The sequence below is a fragment of the Physeter macrocephalus genome, chromosome 16, assembly GCF_002837175.3.
Source record: "Physeter macrocephalus isolate SW-GA chromosome 16, ASM283717v5, whole genome shotgun sequence".
NCBI lineage: Eukaryota > Metazoa > Chordata > Mammalia > Artiodactyla > Physeteridae > Physeter > Physeter macrocephalus.
In genome coordinates, this window is record NC_041229.1 from 104,203,740 (window position 1) to 104,228,150 (window position 24,411).

Here is a 24,411-nt window from a genome sequence, read left to right on the forward strand (position 1 = left end):
GCCACAGCAGAGGGAGGCCCGCATACCACAAAAAAAAAAAAAAATAAAAAAAAAAAAAAATAAAATAAATAAATAAATAAATAAATAAATAAAATACAGATTTTATACATGAATTCAATACGGAATACATTTAAACCTTACAATGCTACATAATCATCGTCTATTTTGTGGAAAACAATAAAAATATGCACTATTATGTATAAAATAGATAATAATGAAAACAGATTGTATAGCACAGGGAACGCCACTCAGTGCTCTGTGGTGACCCAAATGGGAAGGAAATCCAAAAAAAGAGGGGATACATGTGTCCATATAGCTGATTCACCCTGCTGCACAGCAGAAACCAACACAACATTGTAAAGCAACTACACTCCAATTAAAAAAAAAAAAGTAAATTGAAAGAAAAAAGAAAGAAAAAGAATAAAATTCTTAACCACACACAGAAAAATTATATACTTTTTGAATATGTGTACATCAAACCAAAAGGTTAATTTTACTTTTTCCTTTATTGGCAACTTTGGGTGCATTTTTAGGTTTTGGTTCCCAGAGGACATTTATTACAACGCCCTCTTGAAGCCGTGCCTCTGTCCAGGTCGCCAGCCTTTTTCTTGTCTGTTATTTCCTTGACTCTGTTCATGTATACTCTGATTCTTTCCAGTTCCTGCTTTACTGGCTGTTCCTTAGGATTGACTCCCTGAGTTGCCAGATAAACCCAAAACATTGAATTTAATGTGTAAGCAGAAACTAAATCCACTTTTGCTTGTTTAAGTGGGTCCAACTTCTTCAACAACTCATTTCTAGAAACAGACATCATGGTCTTCAGCATCTCATCCACAGTGCCAATGGAATTCTCAGATGTTGGTAAATATTCATGAATTTCTCCTGGACAGTCTTCATTAATTTCTTCATCTGCCATTATTATCAACTCTCAGGCCTTCCACTCCTGCCTCCCAGAAAGCAGTTGGCGGCAGTGACGCCAGCGGCACACAGGCTCTGCCCACAGTGAGCAGCGCCCTCCGATGACCTCACTAATCTTTATAATGTCTCTATAGTTTTGCTTTTTCTAGAACGAAATATAGTAGGAAACATGCAGCATTGTAGCCTTTTTAGACTGGCTTCTTTCGCTTAGTAATATACATTTAAGGTTCCTCCATGTCTTTTCACGGCTTGAGAGATCATTTCTTTTTAGTGCTGAGTAATATTCCATTGTTTGGTTGTACCAGTCTATGCACTCACCTACTGAAGGACATCTTGGTCGCCTTCGAGTTTTGGCAGTTATGAAAAACCTGCCGTAAACATCTGTGTGCAGGTTTTTGTGTGAACATAAGTTTTCAGTTCGTTTGAGTAAATACCAAGGAGCATGATCGGTCTCATAGAATGAGTTAGGAAGTATTCCTTCTGTTTCTGTGTTTTGGAAGAGATGATGGAGAATTCGTATAATTTTTTCTTTAAGTGTTTGGTAGAATTCATCAGTAAACCCATTTGGACGTGATGCTTTCTGTTTTAGGTTATTAATAATTGATTCAATTTCTTTAATGTAGACCTATTCAAACTGTCTAAAGAGTGTTTGGTAGAATTCATCAGTAAACATTTGGACGTGATGCTTTCTGTTTTAGAATCAATTAATAATTGATTCAATTTCTTTAATGTAGACCTATTCAAACTGTCTATTCTTATGTGAGTTGTGACAGATTGTATCTGTCAAGGAGTTGGTCCATTTCATCTAGGTTATCAAATCTGCGGCTACAGAGTTGTTCATAATATTCTTTTATTATCCTTTTATTGTATATGGGATCTGTAGTGATTCCCCTCTTTCATTTCTGATATTAGCAGTTTAAGTCTTCTTTCTTCCTTAGTCTGGAAAAAGTCTTATGAGTTTTATTGATTTTTTTTTTGAAGAATGAGCTTTTGGTTTCGTTGACTTCCTCTACTGATTTCTTGTTTTAAAATTCTTTTATGCTCTAATTTTTATTATTTCAAATTTCTGCGTAGTTTGGAATTAATTTGCTCTTTTTTATCTAGTTTTCTAAGGTGAAAGCTTAGGTTATTGATTTTAGATGTCTTCTAATATATGCTTTCAATTCTATAAATTTTAATCTAAGCACTGTTTTTGCTGTATCCCCCAAAGTTTAGTAAGTTGTATTTTCATTTTCATTTTGTTCAGACATTTTTAAAGTTTCTCTTGAGATTTTTTGTCTTTGATCCATGTGTTATTTAGAAGTGTAATGTGTAGGGCCTTCCCTGGTGGCGCAGTGGTTGAGAGTCCGCCTGCTGATGCAGGGGACGCGGGTTCGTGCCCCGGTCCGGGAGGATCCCACGTACCGCGGAGTGGCTGGGCCCGTGAGCCATGGCAGCTGAGCCTGCGCGTCCGGAGCCTGTGCTCCGCAACGGGAGAGGCCACAACAGTGAGAGGCCCACGAACTGCGGGGGAAAAAAAAAAAAAAAAAGAAGAAGAAGTGTAATGTGTAATCTTCAAGTGCTTTGGGTTTTTGCATCTATCTTTCTGTTACTGATTTCTAGTTTAATTGCATTGTGGTCTAAGGGCAGACATTGTATGATGTCTCTTCTTAACTTGTTAAGGTGTATTTCATAGAATGTTGTCCAACTTGGTGCGTATTCCATGTGTGTTTGAGGAGAATGTGTGATTTGCTACTGCAGGATGAATTAGTCCATACATGTCAATTATATACGGTTGATTGATGGTGCTGTTGAGTGCAGTTATGTCTTTATTGATTTTCTGCTTGCTGGATTTGTCCATTTCTGATAGAGGAGTGTTAAAGTCCCCAGTTATAATAGTAAATTCGTCTATTTCTCCTTGCAGTTTTATCCGTTTTTTACTCGTATTTTGATGCTGCTGTTAAGTGCATAACGTTAAGGATTGTTATGTCTTCTTGGAGTATTGACCCCCTTTTCATTTTGTAATAACTCTTCTTATCACTGACAACTTTCTTTGCTCTGAAGTCTTCTCTGTCTGAAATTAATATAGCCACTCCCAGTTTGTTTTAATTAGTCTTAGTATGGTCTAGCTCTGTCCCTTTACTATTAACCTATATGTGTCTCTGAATTTAAAGTGAGTTTTCTTGTAGACAACATATGATATGCCCAGGTGTAGGTTTTTGTTTTTGTTTTTTTGCATTTATCCTGCTTGGTGTTCCCTGAGATTCCTGGATCTGTGGTTTGGTGTCCGACATTAATTTGGGGGAAATTCCCAGTCATTATTGCTTCAAATATTGTTTCTATTCCTTTTCTCTTTTACTTCTGGTACTCCCACTGCATATATGGTATACCTTTTGTAGTTGTTCCACAGCTCTTGGATATTTTGCACAACGCCCCCCCCCCCCCCCCCCGCCTTTTTTTCCTCTTTGCTTTTCCATTTTGGAAGTTGCTAGTGTCATATCTTCAGGCTCAGAGTTTCTTTCCTCAGCTATGTCCGGTCTACTGATGGGCCTATCAGAGGCATTCTTCATTTCTGTTACAGTATTTTTGGTCTGTAGCATTTCTTTTTGATTCTTTCTTAGAATTTTTATCTATTTGCATTATTTTATCCATTATTGCATGTTGTCTGCCTTTTCCATTAAAGCTCTTAGCTTTCCTGGCCTGATAATTCCAGCATCTCTGGCATACATGACTGGTTCTGATGCTTGTTCAATCTCTTCAAACGATTTTTTGTCTTTTTAGTATACTTTGTAATCTTTTTTGAAAGGCAGACATGATGCACTTGTAAAGGAACTGTGAAGAATAGACCTTTGGAAATGTAGTGGTAAATTGTCTGGGGAGGGGAAATGTTCTTTAGTGCTATGATTCAGTCTCAGTCTTTTGGTGAGCCTGTGCCCCTGAACTATGAACTTCACCAGTGCTTCTCTGCTTTTTTCCTTTTCTTAGGTGGTACAGGATGGCTAGAGTGGCCTGGAGTTGTGTACTTCCCTTTCCTCATGCGGAAGGTTAGAGGGGGCTGGAGTTGGATATTTCCCTTCCTCCAGGTAGGTTAGGTTCTGGTAAAACTTCAGTGGGTTAGGCTCTGGTAAAATAGTTTTTCTTTTTTAAGGTGAGCTTTGTTAAGAACGGAATGTCCTGATATATTTCAAAAAAGAAAAGAAAAGAAAATGTTCTTTTCCCCCTCCCAGAAACATGAGGGGAGGGGAAAAGTCTATTCACTCACCTACTGAAGGACATGTTGGTTGCTTCCAAGTATTGGCAAGTATGGATAAAACTGCCATAAACATCTGTGTGCAGGTTTTTGTGTGATCATAAGTTTTCATCTTCCTTGGGTGGATACCAAGGAGCACGATTGCTGGATTGTATGGTAAGAATATGTTTAGTTTTGTAAGAAACTGCTAAACTGTCTTCCAAATGCCTGCCCTATTTTGCACTTTCATCAGCAGTGATTGAGAGTTCCTGTCGCTCTACATTCTCACCAGCATTTGCTGTCAGTGTTCTGGACTTTGGCCATTCTAATTGGTGTATAGTTGTGTCCACTTGTTTTAATTTGCATGTTTTTGGTGACATAATGATGTGGATCACATCTTTGTTAATGACTGTATTTCAGTGGAGAGATAAAAGAACCTTGGTGCAGATAAAATCATTGTTATTCACGCTCCATGTGTTTGTGGATGACCTGGATTGTTTATCCTGTAGTGGTCCCCACAGTGTCCTGTGACCTCTATATTTAGACATTTCTCTTTTTTTTTTCTGTTATAAACTCTTTGGACATTGTTATGTATAAGACTTTTTTTACTCAGGATAAATACCTGAGTATGAACTCATTAAAGCAGAGTAATTGGGTCAAGGAATGTATAGATTTTTAACACCGTTTGATATCTATGGCCAAAAAAATTAGCCCAGTTTATGCTTTTATCAGCAGTTCCAGCCAGGTTTATATTAATGTATATTTAAAATCTTTTTTATTAGGGGAAAATTTTAACACACACAAATATAGAATAGTGTAATGAACCCTCAGGTACTCAGCTCCAACAAGCATAAATCCAAGGCCAGTCCTGCCCTACTTACTCCTTCAACCCCCACTTCTCTCCTGGATTGTTACTATTTTAAACCTCTATTGAATTGTAATAGAAATATAGAAGAGTACACATCATAAATGAAATTTTCACAGTCTGAAACCCACCTGGGTAATTGGGTCCTGGGTATCTCCTTTGTCCCCTTTCAGTCATACCCTCCTCTCTGCCGAGGGAAGCCAGTATTCTGATACTTAACTGCATTAAGTTTTGTTCCTTAAATAAATAGAATCTTATGGTATGTTCACTTGTGTCTGAGTTTTTCTCTTGACATTGTGTGTGAGGTTGTTGGGGATATACCTAGAAGTGAAATTGCTAGGTCATAGAGGTGTGCATATATTCCGTTTTGGAAAACTGTGGCTGCATCTACTAAAGTGTCTGTACCAGATCACACTTCCCCCAGCAGTGCGTGACATTCCACTTACTCCATACTATCATTAATAGCTCATATCTTTTTTTCATGCTTTTCATCTTAGCTACACCCCTAGCTGTGTAGTGATACCTTACAATAGTTTTTGTTGTTGTTGTTTTGTTTTTGTTTTTGTTTTGCGGTAGGCGGGCCTCTTCCGTTGCGGAGCACAGGCTCCGGATGCACAGGCCCAGCGGTCATGGCTCATGGGCCCAGCCGCTCCGCGGCACGTGGGATCTTCCCGGACTGGGGCACGAACCCGTGTCCCCTGCATCGGCAGGTGGACTCCCAACCACTGCGCCACCAGGGAAGCCCCCTTTACAATAGTTTTAATTGGCACTAGTGAAGTCAAGCACCTTTTCATGCTTGTTTTTGGTTGTTTAGTTATCATTTTTCATTTTTATCTTTTTAAAATTTTATTGAAGTATAGTTGATTTACAATGTTGTGTTAATTTCTGTTGCACAACAAAGTGACTCAGTTATACATACATATATACGCATACACACACATTCTTTTTCTTTTCATTCATTCATTCATTCATCATTCACTTACTTATTTTTGGCCACGCCACGCGGCATGTGGGATCTTAGTTCCCCTACCGGGGATTGAACCTGTGCCCCCTGCAGTGGGAGCACAGAGTCTTAACCACTGGACTGCCAGAGAAATCCCAAGTTGATTTACAATGTGTTAATTTCTGTTGCACAACAAAGTGACTCAGTTATACATACATATATACGCATACACACACATTCTTTTTCTTTTCATTCATTCATTCATTCATCATTCACTTACTTATTTTTGGCCACGCCACGCGGCATGTGGGATCTTAGTTCCCCTACCGGGGATTGAACCTGTGCCCCCTGCAGTGGGAGCACAGAGTCTTAACCACTGGACTGCCAGAGAAATCCCAATATATACATTCTTTTTAATATTCTTTTCCATTATGGTTTATCACAGGTTATTGAATATAGTTCCTTGTGCTATATGGTAGGACCTTGTTGTTTCCCCATCTTATATACAGTATTTTGCATCTGCTAATCCCAAACTCTCAATCCTTCCCTTCTCCAACCCCCTAGTTATTCTTTTTTAACGAAGAGTAATATTTGTCTCCTTTTCATTTGTCTGTTGCATTGTCTGTTTTATCGTATTAACTCTCTGTTGCTTCATAGCAATTATCCCCAAACTTAGTGGTTTATAACAACAGTAAACATTTATTATCTCATAGTTTTTGTGGGTTAGGAACTTGGGAGTGACTTGGCTGGGCCATTTGGCTTGAATGTTATCAGCCTCTGAAGGCTTGACTGGAGTTGGAGGATCCTTCCCAAGGTGGTTCATTCGCATGCCTGGCAAGTTAGTCCTGGCTGTTGGTGGGAGGCCACAGTTCCTTTTCATGTAGGCCTTTGACAGGGTTGCCTAAGTGTCCTGTCCTCAGGACATGGTGACTGACTTCCCCCTGAGAGAGTGATTTGAGAGAAATAGCACCAAGTGGAAGCTATCATTTTTATGACACAACCTCAAAAGTCTCATGGCATTTAATTTTGCCATATTCTGTTTGTTAGAAGAGACTCACTACATCGTCCCACCTTGGGGAGTTAAGTTCCCTTTTTGAAAGGAGTGTCAAAGAATTTGTGGACATATTTTCAAACACAACACTTGGTAGGGTTTCTTTTATTCTGGATATGAATCTTTCAGGAGATACAAACATGGTGAATATCTTTGCCTACTCTGTGGGTTGTCATTGTGTCTTTGGAGGAAGAGGAGTTAATGTAATTCAGTTGATTAATTTTTCCTTTATGGCTAGCCCCTTACATATTACTTTGAAGAAAATCCCAAAATAATTGTCTTGTTTCTTCTGTAAATATGTCAGTATAGATCTTTCAAAAATAAACAGTTTTTTTTTGTTTTAACCGTAACATAACCACAAAACTATAACATCTAAATAAAACTCCCACAAAGCAATTGCTTGATACTATCCAGTACCTAGTCAGAGTTGAAATTTCCAGTTGTCTCAAAGGTGATAATTTTTATATATACAGTTTTCTAATTTTGGCAAATCAGGATCCAAATAAGGTCTACCAGTTAAAACAATTCCCCCTACCTCACTTGCCATCTGTGGAAGACCTCGATTTTTTTTGTCTTGTAGTATCCCCACAGTGTCCTCTGCCTTGTAAGCAGGTAGTTGTAAGTTTCTCCGTTTGGGCGTTAACTTTCCTGCAGTCTCGCTCTTGTGTCTTCTTTGGTTGTGATCTGTCTCTGGAGGTTGAATGTGGACCCCAGTTGAAATTTTTAAAGGGCTTCCAACCTAAATCACATTGAAATCCATTTAGATTATAGTTCTAGACTTAAAATGTGATAATGTTTGTTTTGAAATGTACTCTGTGTGTTTGTGAGGCCATCTGAGAGTGCATTTTTTTGTTTCTTTAGAAGACCCCACACTGACTGTAAGCCTTGCCCTCTTGAAGATACCACACCCTCTCTGGTAGTTTAAATGTTGCCGGGCATAACATAAGGTGGTGTGATACTTTTTGCAAAGCCCCACCTCCCAGGTTTTTTGTTTTGTTTTGTTTTTTCACTTGACATATAGTTGGTACGACAATATTATGTTAATTTCAGGTGTACAGCGTAGTGATTGGACATTTAAATACATTACAAGATGATCACTACCTAAATCTTATTAATTAGACTTTCCATGTTAACCGTCTACTTTTTTTTTTTTCCTCCTTGTACTGCACTAGCTTTCCTTCTCTCATGGCTGATTTTTTGAGTTGTGATGACTAAGTTTTAAGGGTTGATGACTCAATCTTTCTGGCCACCTTAAATTTCCAGTCTAACCCCAGTTTCTGACTTTCCCTTCTAACAGAAAATTTAGCACCGAAAAATTACAAAAATTAATGACATAATTAGGATGAATGTTAGAGAAGTAGAGTATTTCTTAAAATTCATGTATATGTACAGTTTCAACTTAGTTGTTTTCTTAACAGATCTGAAACTGATTACTGTGATTAGAAGGAGCTGGGTAGGTAGAAGGAGATTTGTCACTTTATCTGTATTGTTTCAGTAGTTTAGAAGAATGTATTTGTGTATTATTTGTATAAATTCAAATGATGATTTATTGTAAGAATGTAAAATATGAAAAACAAAGAAGGCCTTTCTCTGACTCCACGTCGTGGCTTTCCTTAATGAAAGGGTGACTGGGTGCAGTGAGCCTGCCGCAGCGCCAGCTAGAAGTCAGGACACCTGGCTCTGGTGTGCTCTGCAAAGCAGGTCTCAGTATACATTTGTTGAATTTAAAATAAAAAGTTGTTTTAATACACATTGTACTTCATTTATTTTTTTAAATTTATTTTATTTATTATTTATTTTTGGCTGTGTTGGGCCTTCGTTGCTGCGCACAGAGGCTACTCTTTGTTGCGGTGCGCAGGCTTCTCTTTGCGGCGGCTTCTCGTTGCGGAGCACGGGCTCTAGGCGGGCGGGCTTCAGTAGCTGTGGCTCACGGGCTCTAGAGTGCAGGCTCAGTAGTTGTGGCGCACGGGCTTCAGTAGCTGTGGCTCACAGGCTCTAGAGCGCAGGCTCAGTAGTTGTGGCGCACGGGCTTAGTTGCTCCACGGCATGTGGGATCATCCCGGATCAGGGCTCAAACCCATGTCCCCTGTATTGGCAGGCGGATTCCTAACCATTGTGCCACCAGGGAAGCCCAAATTGTACTTTTAAAGTGTGGTTCAACTTCAAGTAAGAGCTAAATTTTCAGTGTTTTGTTTTTAAATGAGTGTACATAAAGGATACCGATTGTTGACCATAATTCTTTCAGCAAATATCTGGGTGCCTGCCCAGTGCCAGGCCTGGTGCTTTCAATGCTTTGGTCACACGTGGTTTAAAAAGATGGCATGCTGGTGCCCTCAGTGAATCAGGACAGTGTCTCAATAGAGATACAGTGCAAGCTACATATGTAATCATAAATTTTCTAGTGGCCTCATGAAAAGGAAACAGGCAAAATTAATTTTAATGTATTTTATTTAACCCAGTAATACAAAATATTGTCAGTTCAGCATGTCATATAAAATTATTAATGAGGTATTTTCACTTCTTTCTTTTGTACTAAGTCTTTGAAGTCAAGTGTATATTTTACACATACATACTTCTCAGTTTGAACTAGGTCTGTTTCATGTGCTTAAAAGCCTTATGTGGCTACCACAGTGGGCCGCATAGATCAGATTATCATCATGTTATCATTGCTCACATGGAGTGGCAGAGGACACTGACTAGGAACGCAAGTAAACGGTGGCTTAAAGGGGCCAGAGGAGACGCAAGGAGATGGAGTAGGAAGCAGTTTTTATCCTCCGGGTGGTGGCAGAGGAAGATGAAGAAGGGGAGATACTCAGAAGATGGAGTTGACAAAATTTTGATGAATTGGATATTGGGAGGGAAAAGAGGAGCCAGGCTCTGTCTTTTACAACTGGGGTGTGCCTTTTCTGGGACAGGGAGAACTTAGTGAGGAAAAGGTTTGGTTGGTGGTCAGTGTATGATAGAGAGCAAAAACCCGTTTAGGAGATACTAAATTTAATGTGCTTGCAAGACATCCAAGGGGAAATGTCTGCTAATAGTTGGGTACCTGTGTTTGAAGTGCAGAGGTGGCCTTAATTGGTTTTATAAATTTGAATCTCAACTGTGTTTACAGAGGTATATTTAAAACCCCATGGAAACGGCTTCATTTATTCAACAAAACCATTTTTTTTTTAAAGTCTCCCCAGGCCTTGTTTCAGTTGCTTCGGCAATAGGGTGAGTAGAAGACATGGCAGTGGACACCCCAGCCACTGTAGTCAGCTGGGGAGAGTGTACCCAGGTAGTGTCCACAGTCTGAACCCTGTGGGAACCTCTGCCTCGGAGGAGACCGAGAGGTGGCCAGTGAGAAAACAAGGCGGGTGTGATCTCAAAGAAGCCAAGTGAGGAGAAGGTGCCAGTAAGGAGGGTCTCCTGGTGAACAGTACTGAATGCTCCCGAGAGCGAGGTTGAGAGGAGGACAGAAGAGTTTCACTTAGATTTAGCCCCATCTGGAGGTCACTGGTGACTTGAAAAGGCAGTTTCAGTTGAGTGGTACAGATAGACACCAGATTGGAATGAGCTGAGGAGGGAATGCTTTGAGACAAAGGGCTCCTTTTCTTACTTCTAAATAACCACTACAAACCATTGAGAAGACAAGCCCAGTAGAAAAATGAACAAAGGATATAAACAGACAGTTGGCAGAAAAGTGAAGTATAAATGGCTTTTAGACATGAACAGTGCTCTTAAGAGAAAAAGACATTGTCGGGCAAGGGTGTGAGGAACCAGGCATGCACACCTCCATTGGTGGTGGGAATGTGGATAGCCATGACCTCCAGTGGCTGTTGTGCAGTTAATTCAAAATGAACATTATTTAATCCAGCAGTTCCACTTCTGGGAACCCTGGCATTTTTTGGTGATAGTGAAAATTGGAAACTAAATGGTCCATCAGTGTTGGCCTGATTAAATCAACTGTATGTAAAGAAAAGTCAGTATCAGCTAAAACTTTTTTTTAAAATTTTTTGGCTGCATTGGGTCTTCGCTGCTGTGCGCGGGCTTTCTCTAGTTGTGGCGCGAGTGGGGGCTACTCTTCGTTGCAGTGCGTGAGCTTCTCATTGCAGTGACCTCTCTTGTTGCGGAGCACGGGCTCTAGGCGCGCAGGCTTCAGTAGTTGTGGTGCGCGGGCTTCAGTAGTTGTGGTGCGCGGGCTTCAGTAGTTGTGGCACGCGGGCTCAGTAGTTGTGGCTACGCGGGCTCAGTAGTTGTGGCTCGCAGGCTCTAGGGCGCAGGCTCAGTAGTTGTGGTGCATGGGCTTAGTTGTTCTGCGGCATGTGGGATCTTCCCGGACCGGGGCTCGAACCTGTGACCCCTGCAGTGGCAGGAGGATTCTTAACCACTGTGCCACCAGGGAGGTCCCGCTAAAACATTTTATTCTTCAAAAAGTCGAATTTGGTTTTGTTTTTTCTACCATGCTATAAACCAGAGACTTTGAGAGTGATTCTTTCCCCCCATTTTAAAAGATTGAAAACAATATCAGTGGGTCTGGTATAGGCACAGAAGGTATGTGAAAATATGCCTTTGAAGAGCGACGTTAAGCCTGTCATTCTCTCTTGACTTTCTGCCTTTTAACACACTTCACATGAATTATTAGTCTATATTCCCATCTCCAGATCCCTGTTAGGGTTCTTTTTAAAGGATCCTGTCCTGTTTTATATATGTTCTGAGTTGTATACCACAGGAAAGATGGGTATAACATATCTTACCAGCTTCATGGATGAATTCACACTCCAGTTTGCCTTACTGCATCTAAAAATAACCATAGTTCCTATCATGAGAGCATCGTTTTACTTGGTTTGGATCATTGATAAAGTAAGCAAGCATGTGATGTTGTCTGAGAAAGCTGGATGTAGCAGTGGTGATTATCCTACAGCTGCCTAATGGAGGAGGAAGACTTACTTTGTCCACCTTCTGTGAGGGAAGGGACAGTACAAACCTCTGTGCGCTATATGTTCTCCTGCCACCTACATTAACCCGGTTTTACTGATCTTCCTGCTTTGGAGAAAGCAGCGTGTTCACATATGGACTTAAAGCAAAAACAGAAAACTGGGTACACCCTAATAGACCAAATCAGTCTCCCAGCAGAGTACATTGATATTGTAGTGGGTTGGCCAGAAAGTTCGGTTAGTGAATATGTTGTTCAATAAAGTGCTTCGTGAAAATGAAAAATGTGTCTTTTATATTTACTTAAAACCGAATGAACTTTTTGGCCAACCCAATATAACTTTAAATTCTCTGTCATTGGGACTCTCTACTTTAAGATCTTGTTTAAATTTAACTAATTTCGTTTAAGAGTTTGAGTCTGGTTATTCATTGATTCCTTTTTCTTCATTTCTTAGAGTATCCTGGTTTCCCTAATATTTTATATTTCTTCTTAGAGCCACAGGGAAGAAGTAGTCGAGGGTTTGAAGCATCTTAAAGGATCGTTTAGTCTAATCATTTCATTTTACAGATATGAAAACAAGCTCAGAGAGATGAGTTTACTTGCCCAAAGGTTGACTGAACTGAATCCATGTTCTCTTGGTCTTCCCCATTAAATTTGGTGAAGTGAGGAGTAATATGATAGCCTTGTATCATCAGGGTGAGGTAACCTGCTATAACTTTGAGGTGGGTGTGTGGCTTTATTTTTTTATTTTATCTAATTTTATTTTTTTGGAAAGATTTCTATTTTATGTATTTATTTTTTGGCTGCATTGGGTCTTTGTTACTACGCACAGGCTTTCTCTAGTTGTGGCGAGCGGGAGCTACTCTTCGTTGCGGCGTGTGGGCTTCTCATTACGGTGGCCTCTCGTTGCGGAGCACGGGCTCTAGGTGCATGGGCTTCACTAGTGGCACGCGGGCTCTAGAGCGCAGGCTCAGTAGTTGTGGCACATGGGCTTAATTACTCCGTGGCATGTGGGATCCTCCTGGACCAGGGCTCGAACCCGTGTCCCCTGCATTGGCAGGCAGATTCCCAAACATTGTGCCACCAGGGAAGCCCGGGGTGTGTAGCTTTAATTACACTGCAACAGTTTTAATGATGACTTTTTTTTCCTTTCGGGTCCTAGTTGCGGCACGTGGGATCTTTGTTGCCTCATGTGGGATCTTTTTAGTTGTGGCACGTGGTCAGGGATCGAACCCGGGCCCTCTGCATTGGGAGCACAGAGTCTTAGCCACTGGACTGCCAGGGAAGTCCCGAGACTTTTTTTTTTTTTTTTTTTTTTTGCAGTACCCGGGCCTTTCACTTTCACTGTTGTGGCCTCTCCCATTGCAGAGCACAGGCTCCGGACGCGCAGGCTCAGTGGCCATGGCTCACGGGCCCAGCCGCTCCGTGGCATGTGGCATCTTCCCGGACCGGGGCACGAACCCATGTCCCCTGCATCAGCAGGCGGACTCTCAACCACTGCACCACCAAGGAAGCCTCCGAGACTTTTAATTTATATGCTGCACTAATTTATTTTTAATCATGGAGACAGTCTAATGGAACTCTCTTTATATTTTTTGGTTGAGAAAGTTGAAGCCTAGAGATGTGAACTTACCCAAAATTGTAGACCATAAACGTTTATCCTGTGCTTAGTTTTTAATGTGAGTTGGAGCAGTGCTGCCCAGTAAAATGGTCTTCTTTGTTTGTCAGTGTGGCTATTTAAATTAAAAGAGAATTGAAAATTCAGTTCCTGAGTCTTACTGGCCACGTTGCAGGTGCTCCGTGGCTGTATGTGGCAGGTGGCTCACTGTATTGTACAGTGTAGGTCTAGAGCATTCCCCGTAAAACAATTTTTTTGAGAACTTAAGAAGTGTTAGTGGTGGGCACCAAGAGTTATGAGTATGATTAGAATTGCCAACTAGAAATCAGGTTTGTGTTTAAACGTAGGAGGAAAAAAAATCACTCAGAGCTTGTGGCAGTGCTGTAACCGGTTGTGACTTGGGCCCCTTCTTGGTTCATATTTCATCTTTTCTTTAGGACAGTAACCAAGAGCCTATATGAAGGGCTTTTCCTTTTCCATCTCTCAGGTATCTTGGTTTGCCAGTTGAAAATCCCATCCTTGGGTTGAATTTTCAGTGATACATTCATTCACCTTCATGCTGCTTAGCATGTTTTCCAGTCTCTGTACTTCTATTTCACATATTAATCATTTGGTTACTAAGATGCCCTACAAAAAGTTTGATATCTTTCTTGCTTTTGTACTCAGGATTATGGAAGTTTAAGTTTTTACATCAAATTAAGCTTGATGTGTAACCGTGACTGAGCCAGCTAAGTATAGCTTTGGCGATTGGACTCATGTAGTCTTTTGTACCGTTGCTCTACATCTCTGCACACTGTTGTTGTTGTAACAGGCAGCGTTGAATTTCTGGGCTTTACTTTGGATGCTAATTTACTAATTTATGATTTGGCTCCATTTTAATAGCGACTTAGATTGGGTTGGCTTTCATGTACGATGGCAGTGATTTGAGTGTCCATTAGGGTGCATAGCTGGACCATGACGTAATCCATTCGGGTGCCAAAGTTTTTACTTAGTCCTTTACGTACCTGATTTTGCTTTTAAAAGGTGGTAGTATGGATTTACCTTGAGTGTTTTATACTTTAAAAAGCAGTCTTTTTGCATTCTTGTCACAGTAATTTTTGATTAATGCTTTAGTAGCCTGTATTCTTGCCACAGCTTGTATTAAATTGATTGGTGTTTCTGAAATTAGCTGATAGTTACATATATATCTGTATCTAAGTATATATATATATAAAATACATACATATATATGGAAAGATGCCTCTGAAGTCATCCAAATGATGTTACTTACTTAGTTTCTCCCAGTTATGAGTGGTTGTGTGCTCATTTTTTTTTTTTTTTTTTGATGTGGGGGGTAGGAGTTTATGGATTTATTTATGTATTTTTGCTGTGTTGGGTCTTCGTTTCTGTGCGAGGGCTTTGTCTAGTTGTGGCAAGCGGGGGCCACTCTTCATCGCGGTGCGCGGGCCTCTCACTATTGTGGCCTCTCTTGTTGCGGAGCACAGGCTCCAGACGCGCAGGCTCAGTAGTTGTGGCTCACGGGCCTAGTTGCTCTGTGGCATGTGGGATCCTCCCAGACCAGGGCTCGAACCCGTGTCCCCTGCATTAGCAGGCAGATTCTCAACCCCTGCGCCACCAGGGAAGCCCTGTGTGCTCATTTTTGATGATTTTTGTGGTCAAAATATGAGGGATTTTTTTTGTTTGTTTAAATTTACAGTGTGCTAGGCATTGAGGATAAAATGGTGAGCAAGACCTCATAGAGATGGAGTATCTTCCCATCTCATTATCTTGCATCTCTTTAGACTTGGGTGTTTTAGAGAGCATTTGTGAGCACACTTGCAGAGATAGGATCATTGAGATCCACATTAAAATGATACTCTGATTGATCTGGCCTACCTTAGGGCTCCCTGATGTTAATAAGAGTAGACTTGCTTGCTTTTGTGGGTCCAGGCTCTAGGCTGTATCACCTGTCTGTAACGGAGAGGTTGTCTTTAGTTGTTTGTGTATGATAACGTGATACAAGGAGAAAATATTTTCTTTCATGTTATGTAATAGCTACAGCTTCCTCTTGTGAATTTGCATTTGTGAAGAGTATCATGGAATTTATGGTAAAAAGTCATATGAGAGCATAGGGAGCAGGTTATTATTCCTTTTTCCCCAAAGTGAGTTTTTAAAAAATAAACAAATAAATTGAGGGTTCATGTAAGGGTTATTTGGAGTGTCCTTTCTTATTATTCTCAAGGATAAAATAGGAATAATACCTAAGAGGTTTGAGAAGCATGTGTATAATGCTGGCACAAAGGGTTTGTAAGGGTAGATGTTCATTCTTGCTATTCTTTTATTAGTTCTGTGACTAAGCAAGTACATATTTAGATACTCTTTAGCTGAGAATCTGTTCCTTTGCTGTTTTAGGCTAAACCAGCCCTCATTCTTGACTGATATTTTTATAATTATGTTCTTACATTCTCTTCATTGGCCTTAATCAGAGTCAGTAGTATTGGAAAGAGGAGACCCTTTTTGATAGAGTTATGTTATATGGCTATTGAGGAAAATGTGGCTCCTTTAAGGAATGATTGGCAAAAATAAATACAAAAGTAAAAGTATATTATCTTTTAAAAAAATCTTGTTTTCCTTTTTTGAGGGGGCCCCTCTGGATCCGTTTCCTCGGAAAGAATAATCTAATGATATCAACTGCTATAGACTGAATGTTTGTGTCTCCCCTCTAACATTCATATGTTGAAACCTAATCCTCAGTGTGATGGTGTTGGGAAGTGAGGCCTTTGGGGGGTGATGAGGTGTGAGAGTGGAGCCCTAATGATTGGGATCGGTGATCCCAGAGAGTTCCCTCATCCTTTTCTGCCATGTGAGGACACAGAAAAGGCTGTGGTCTATGAACCAGGAAGGGGGTCCTCACCAGACACTACAGATGCTGTGATCTTGGACTTCCCAGTCTATAGAAGTGTGAGAAGTAAATTTCTGTTGTTTGTAAGTCATCCAGTAGATGGTATTCTGTTATAGCAGCCCGAATGCACTATGACGTCAACTAGTAAACTATGTATTATATTCTTTATTAGCAAATCTGTATTTTTCCTCCTTTAGCTTGTATGACATAGTGCTGTTGCTCGCTCTGCCTTTCAATAGTCTGCTCTCTAGCCATGCCCCTTGCTCATTTTTGTCCTTTAATCATGATGTAAAACTTATGGTTTCCTAGTAATTAAATATTAAATATGAGGGGAGAATTCCTCCTTTTTCAGTTTCTGTACTCTTTGGGAAGAACTTTTCATCATCCTTATGGATTCCACCATCATCTGTGTGTTTTAACTTTTAACACAAATATTTGTTTCCAGCTTAGTTAGGTTTTTTCCAGTGGGCTCATGTCATAGTTTGTCTGGATACTGTCAGTTCAGTTCGTTCCAGGCCAGGATCAGGAACTCTTTTGTCTTCATTTCTAAAACAGTGCTTTTCTCATTTCTCCTTCACCATCAGCACCCTCTTGGGACCCACAGGCTTAAAGCAGAATTTTTTTTTTCCATTTTACTTCTCTCTCCATTTATTATTTCACCAAGTCCTGCTTCATTCTTTCTGTAATTTAATTTGCCATTGTCCATGGCCACTGGCACCATATTTAAAGCTTTGATTACTTATTTTTATACTAGATTCATAAATTTATTGAAAGAGGAAGAAAGTTTAGAGTTAACTTAGTACAGCTCCTTTATTTTGTAGATGAAGAAATGGATACTCAGGTCAAATGACTTGCCTTAGGTCACACAACTAATGAGTAGCTGATGTTATAGTTCTCTGGTCTCAACATTTAATATTCCCTCCCAGTCTAGCATTCTTCTTAAAATTTTATTTGAAAAAAAATTTTGTCAGTTTTGCATATCTCCAGTTAAGAGTGAGCTAGTTTTAGGAGGTTGGATTAGATGATAGCACTTTTTAGCCACCCCTCCCTCTTTCCCCCTTCCCTGAAGGCAACTGTATTACTTAGAACTCTTTTAGCCAGTTAAAAAACACATATTTACCTCCATATGTCTGAAGAGCATACTGGAAGAGTTCATAATTACATGCATGTTTGCTGATTTTTTTAGTTTTAAGCACATCTACTGATTTCCCTTTCTGAAAAGGTATGGAAGATAAGGATTAGTTTACTCTTTTTCCCTCACTGCACCCTCTTCCCCACATTCTGTCTTCCCCATCATTCCAATACAGTTTCATTGCACTTTTGGTTAAATCAATATTTATCCATTATTACTTGGGATGCTATTTATAGTGTCAAGTAGTAAATTACAAATACTTTTCCTAAAAAACTTCTGGTATTGGAAACGTTGTGTCAACTTTTTTTTTTGTTTTTTTTAATGTATCAATCACTAATTTAGCTTCACACTTTTAGCCAGTTACATGTTCAGGTATCCCATCAGCTTTATCTTTTTGAAGAAATTTTTACCTGCTCCAGACTGGACAGCTTGTCCTCCCTGCTGGGAACACAGTTGTCTGCTGGGACCCTGGGAGTTCATTTTGCCTCTCTCCTTCATTGAATTTCCTGTTCCTGTTTCTCCGTTGTTTTAGTGGAGCACAGTCTCTAGTAGTTTTCTATGAGGAAGGGGTGTGGGGGGTAAGTCTTTTGAGACTTTCTGTGTACTCTTGATTGATAGTTTGGCTGCATATAGACTTCTGGGTTGGAAGTCATTTTCCTAATGACTTCCTAATTAGCAGACTAATGTCTGCTAATTATTCTCAGTGCCCTTTTAAATAATATCCCTTTTTTAAAAAATTTGATGGATACATTAACTTATCTTTCTGAGGATAATTTTTTTAATGTACTCTTTTTCTTGTATAGTCTTTGCTCCATCCTGCATTTTTCTGTTTTGTTTTGCACTCTACGTTTCATGATAGAGGCTTTCCTGAGATGTTATCAGAACCCGTGGTTTTCGTTCACATTTAAAGTTGGGGTATATACACACACAACACATAGAGTTGACTCATATGAAATTGCCATTCTTTCTCAGCTTTGTCCACTATCTGTGAACATACTTAGTTCTCAAATCTTCATTTCTAAATCACACCCTCCACTAAAAGGAACTAGGGCTCCTTGGAGAAATGGGTGATTTTAGAGATGGGGCAGAGAATGTACAAGATTAATCTAGAACATGTTGTTATGCAAGGAAATAAGGAAGTACTCAAAAAACATGGAAAGCACACAGTCCTCTGCTTGAAGGGGTTCCCACTGGCCAAATCTGGGATAACTTGAGCGTCAGAATGAGTGGTGATATTAATAAATAAAATAAGAATCCATGAGTCCGTACTGATAATGAATTAAAGCATGAATGGGAAAAAGGGAACATACCTTACTGGAATTATAATGTCAACTGATAATGTAAAAGGAACAGTAGATTTACAAAATAAACATCATTTTATAACTGTCAGTAACAATTAAGACAAGAATTGCCAGTGGATGCTAAAACTATTGGGTGAATGTTTTAAGAACATAATCTCAAAATATCTTCCTACAGATTATTTACTAGTTAATTACTAAGGGGAAACTGGTTATTTTACAGTGGAGAAATGAGGCAAATGTTATCTTAACCAAGTGATCAAAATTCCACTAATGGGACACACAGACATTATCTTACTACTTATGTGATCCTCTAGGAAAAACAAACCTCACTTACCACTTGTGTGGTAGTACTGCCAGATATTTATACCCTATATTCTTCAAAGATGCCAGTGAAAGAGAATTGCTGAAGAACTGTTTCAGATGGAGACATGACATTAGGTGTGATCCATGATCTGGACTGAGGTGAAGGGGGATTGCCGTAAGGGACGTTGTAGAGCAGTTGGCGGAATTGGAATGTGAACTATAGAGTCTATATGGGACAGTTAATGTGTTGCATTCCTGACTTTGACTGTGGTTGTGGAAGAGAATACCCTTGTTCTTAGGAAATACACAGCGAGCTATTTAAAGGTAAAGGACGTGATGGCTGCAGAAGATGGGTGGAAGAGCAAAAGTGACACAGTGATTAGTTGTGAATCTAGGAGAAGGCTCTCTGGGAGCTTCTTGTACTGCTCTTGCAGCTGTTCTGCAAGTTTACAGTGAAGACTTTTAAAGAAAAGATTGGAGTGAGGGTGGTTGATTGGAGCCCCCATTCACGGGTGGGATCTCAGTGGCTGTGAACCTTTCAGCAGTGTGATGATTTGAGCTCCTTTGGTTGGGAAGTCCCCAGTGTCAGGATTTTCAGGTGTTTGTTTCTTGAGGTCAGTGATTAGAAGACACTTTCAGTTTTCATCCTGGCTGGGAACGTCAGAGCCCAATAGGAGAATCTGGCTGGGGGTGGGGTGGGCAGTTGAGTGGGCCTGTCTCTGCATTCTTTCTGCAGTTCACACAGTCCCTCTGTTTTCACTGGCAGGCCCACCCTCAGCTGTGCCGGAGTCACCATCCTTTTTGGCTTCCTCCTGTCATCTGATGGGGTTGGGAAGGACAGAAGAAGGCAAGGAGATTTGGGAATCTAAGTGTTCATTAAATAGCTTTTTCAACCAATATTCCTTTTGCTCCCTAATTTCGTTGGTTCTTGGGATTATGCCTTTAAAAAGCAAGACAAAACAACCAAAACAGTTCTTTTACTGTACTTTTAGAGGCATTTCAGTGTGTGTTCAGTATACATTCTTTACCCAGGAGTCCCAATACTGCATTTGTATACCAGTTCATTCTGTTCTCTATCTTTTGATCTTGTTTCCCACATTTTCACACTTTAGAAAAAACCAGATTTCTTACCATCAATAGTATAGACCCACTCTTTCCCGTAATTAGTCTAAGGGAAAAGACTGAACAATTAAACAAAGACCTTTTTCCAGAAAAGTGGGTTATGTCTCAGCATACTTGTTACAACTTAATAAGCACCTGGATTTGTGACGCTCTGAGCGGGTTGACAGCTGTCTTATCTTTTGGCTTCCCTGGATGGGGGTGTGCAGCACAGTGAGGCAGGCAGGTTGGTACAACTCTGCTGGGAGCCTGTGATTGACTGACTGGCTTGGAAGTGGGTAATCTTTTTTTTTTTTTTTTTGGCTGCATTGGGTCCTCGTTGCTGCATGCGGGCTTTCTCTAGTTGCGGCGAGTGGGGGCTGCTCTTTGCTGCAGTGCGTGGGCTTCTCATTGCGGTGGCTTCTCTTGTTGCGGAGGGCGGGTTCTAGGCATGTGGGCATCAGTAGTTGCGGCCCATGGGCTCAGTAGTTGTGTCTCGCAGGCTCAGTAGTTGTGCACGAGCTTTCTTGCTCTGCAGCATGTGGGATCTTCCTGGACCAGGGCTCGAACCCATGTCGCCTGCTTTAGTAGGTGGATTCTTAACCACTGCACCACTAGGGAAGTCCAGAAGTGGGTGATCTTGGCTGGTGGGAGAAAAGATTGTAGATCAGTTGGGGGTCCTACAGCTACTCAGATTAAATGTCAAATGGGTGTGCATGTGTGCAGGTGTGTGCATTTTGTGGAGTATATAACTTCATTGGATTTTTAAAGGGATCTGGAACCCCTAACACAGAGTGGTTGTGATGGGACTAGAATTACCTATGACATTTAGAAATGTACTCTTTACACTAACATGCTAAGTTGGTCATGTCTAAGGACTGGGGTGGCACATGATCTGTTCTTATGATTTAAAGCAAAAATTTAGGTGATCAATTAAACACTTTTTTAAGTTTTTGTTTAGAAAACATTTCACTGGTAAAATGTTTTTTAGAATCAGATATTTTCTTCATTTTAAGCTAGGTTTGTTACAGTTTCTGTTGATTGATTTTGTTTCTTTTAGCAGGTGGTTAGCATTGTTTCTACTTATTATCTTATTTGAGGGAGAATGTTGAGTTGATCACAATGTAGTGTGAATTTTGTGGAACAAAGGCATTAAATAAATGGCATTTATTTTGAGATGCCTTGTAGACTGCATCCTTATAGGATTTCTGATTGGTATATTGTCCATAGTTTGCGTCTTTTCCTGCAGTATTTAGTTATAAATTAAGTGCCTTGGAAGACAGTTTAAATTTATAGTCCTTTCATGTGAAGCATCTGGTTAATTCACATTAGAGACAGGGTTCGGCTACAGCTAGTACTTAAGTGAACTTAATGTTCTGCTCATGGTTCCTAGTAAGTTACAGTTTAAAGGTATTACACGGGGCTACTTGGGGACATTTAGAGGGAGATACTTTTAAAATTTGTTTTGGTGTTTTAAAATATGGTGCCTTTGTAGTTAACCCTGTGTTGAGTAAGAATATCATTGATGTTTTCATAAGACAGATAAGCATATGTATTTTTTCTTATTTGCTCACTGATGGTGCTCTTACTGTACATCTATTTCTGGGTTATTGTTTAGTGTAGGATAAAAGCTTAGGTAGAGGGATGACAGTGCCTTTTTTCCTCTTGTTACATAGAAAAAATTTCAATTAGCTAGTACTTTTCAATCCTCTGAGGTATAGTTCTTATGATTTAAAGGAAAAATTTAGGTGATATAGTGAACGAAGACCTTGAACCAGTATCTTTAATGGCAGCTCTCGTCCGAACAAAAGAGAACACGTTGTCATTTTTGCTCTTTTTTTCTTTATAGGGGAACTTCTGTTTCGTATCCACCATCCCACTTTACTCTGCGAATCTGCTAATGCAGTAAATTGGAGGACAGCCGCTGCCAGGATAACCTGTAATGGGCAAAAGGAGCCACAGAAAAGGAAACATTTCTTTTAATTTTTAAACTTGGTTTGAAAGGTAAGGTCACTAAGATTATGAGGAGTTTCCTTCCATGAGTTACATCAAGGAAAGCGGTTTTCTGTCTTGAGACCCTGGAGTCTAGGTGGACCTGGTCTGGGCCATCACTTTGAGCCGGGTACCTCCTGGCTCCGTGGTGCTATGGTATTTTTAGGAAGTTAAATAACAGGCTGTGTAGTTTGCTCTGGTATGTCGTAGAATCTGCAGCACCCACGGGATTCCCAGTTTCCATGGGATGGGGTTTGGGGTAGGATTGAGCTGGGCGGGCCCTAAGGACCAGACAGGCCTAGCAAGCTGAAGTAGCATGCCAGAGAAAGACTGCTAGTAGAGACCCAGCTACTGCTTCTAGCGAGAGATAGAGAGAGAGAGAGGGAGAGGGAGGGAGATATTTGTGTTTGTTTTACACCAGCCAAAGGACATCTGGCTTCTAGCCAGCCACCTGACTCTTTTGAGTCTTAATTGCTATCATTTTGCAACTCTTTACTGAATTTTTTGTGAAAGACCAGAGGTTTACTTTGCATATTTGGCTTTTGGGTCAGTTGGCACTTAATAGAAAGTGACCCAGTAGGACCTTTTTGGGAATATGCACACATACTTAATCCAATTGCATTTGTTCCATAGTAACTGGAGGAGCAGGTGGGCATAAACCATTTAATCATCTACCTTTCAGGCTTCACTGTCTCAGGAGATACTATAGTTGTTCTGTTGTAACAGGTCTCTGCATCTAATCCCCAGGCCAGAATCTTTCCTAGGCAGTAAGCCACTTTGCCTGTGCTCTCCCCGACCTCCAGCCCCTTGTGAATAACTCTTCCTCAACATCCCCTTCTGCTTACACAGTGAAGCACCAACTCTTGTAGAAAGGTTCTGATTTGTCCAGTTTTTATCTTCATATTATTCTGTATAAATCTTGATGGGGAGAATTCCCTTTAAGTAGTCCTTCACTCTGGGCACCTTGTCTCATATGGTTTTGTTTGTTTTTGCTCATGTGGCCCAGCCCTTCTTTTTCCTCTGCCTTGGGATAGGTTCTAACCCGTAGGTGTGAACTCTTCAGTTTCTTACCTGCCTGACTGAGTGGAGAATTCAGTTGAGGGTTCAGATATAAGAAGTCCAGTAGTATGCAGTGATAAGCTATGATCTGACTGTCAGATTCATTTATAGTAAAAACGATTATCCATTTTTCTATGGTGATGCTGGATTTCAAAAACTAATTTTTAGAACTCTTTGTAGTATTACACATATTAGCTTTTTTTTCAGTTGATGTATAATTGACATATTAGTTTCAGGAGTACAATATAATGATTTGATATTTCTATATTTTGAGAAATGATTACCACAATAGGTCTAGTTATTAGTTATCATCCTTACACATAGTTACAAATTTTTTTCCTTGTAATGAAAACTTTTAAGATTTCTTCTCTTAGCAACTTTCAAATATACAATACAGTATTATTAACTATAGTCACCATGCTGTACATTCTATCCCATGACTTATTTATTTTGTAACTATAACTTTGTATCCCCTTCATCCGTTTTGCCCACCCCCATCATACGGTTTTATTATTCTGTGTATTTGATTTTATGCCTTCCAGGGTTCAGCTCTCTTTCCACCTTTTTTGTAAAACCTTTCTATGTGGGTCCAGTCAGTCCCTTTGTGGTCATTCCTTTGTGAACTCTTAGAGTATATCATTAAATTATTTTAGGATTACTGTTTTTCCTTAAGTAGATTTTAAGCACTCCTGAGCAAGGAGTTTTCATTTCTACTTTATGTCTTTAGTACATTTTACGTAAAAGGTATCATTAATTGCTTGGTGGTGGGAGCTTAAGTCTCAGAGCATTTCTCAGGAGAGCAATTTTAAAGCTCTCTCTCCTTTTGTTTCTCACGTGCTCTTTCTCTTGTTTGTTTTTGTCTTTCTTTGCTGATAGAGACTCTTAGCTTTGGTAGCTTATAAAACAATTCCTTACCTTTAACTATATTCTTTTTTCTTCTTGTACTCCCCTCTGCTCATTACCATGCTGTTCCACACTAGGGTGGGTGAACTCTTACCCCAAAGGCTCCCAGAGTCCTGTAATCAATGCCCGGTAGTTGAGAAGGATTCCCAAAGAGGTGCAGCCCTGCAGGTATAAGGTCCTTTAGACCAGGGATCATCAAGCTCAACTTTTGTTGCAAAGGCCCA

The 24,411-nt window shown here is 40.1% G+C and overlaps 2 protein-coding genes across 12 annotated transcripts in view; one reads left to right on the plus strand and one right to left on the minus strand.

Moving 5' to 3' along the window:
* PPP6R3 (protein phosphatase 6 regulatory subunit 3) overlaps positions 1 to 24,411 on the plus strand; it is a 135,640-nt gene that overhangs the window by 18,935 nt on the left and 92,294 nt on the right. For 9 of the 11 annotated variants that reach the window (XM_055078757.1, XM_024133318.3, XM_007126915.4 and 6 more), the window contains 2 exons: positions 3,883 to 3,980; positions 22,083 to 22,237. The gene's annotated coding sequence lies outside the window, so the exon portion shown is untranslated. The remainder of the gene's footprint in view (positions 1 to 3,882; positions 3,981 to 22,082; positions 22,238 to 24,411) is intronic. The other 2 variants (XM_024133317.3, XM_007126914.4) reach the window with 1 other exon arrangement.
* On the minus strand, positions 85 to 1,475 carry LOC102993129 (nuclear nucleic acid-binding protein C1D-like). Its single transcript, XM_055078758.1, has one exon. The coding sequence runs from the start codon at positions 914 to 916 to the stop codon at positions 530 to 532; it is 387 nt and encodes a 128-aa protein (XP_054934733.1). The 5' UTR covers positions 917 to 1,475; the 3' UTR covers positions 85 to 529.

Coding starts and splice junctions, on each gene's coding strand:
- LOC102993129 (XM_055078758.1), bottom strand. CDS start 916: ATGGCAGATGAAGAAATTAATGAAGACTGTCCAGGAGAAATTCATGAA.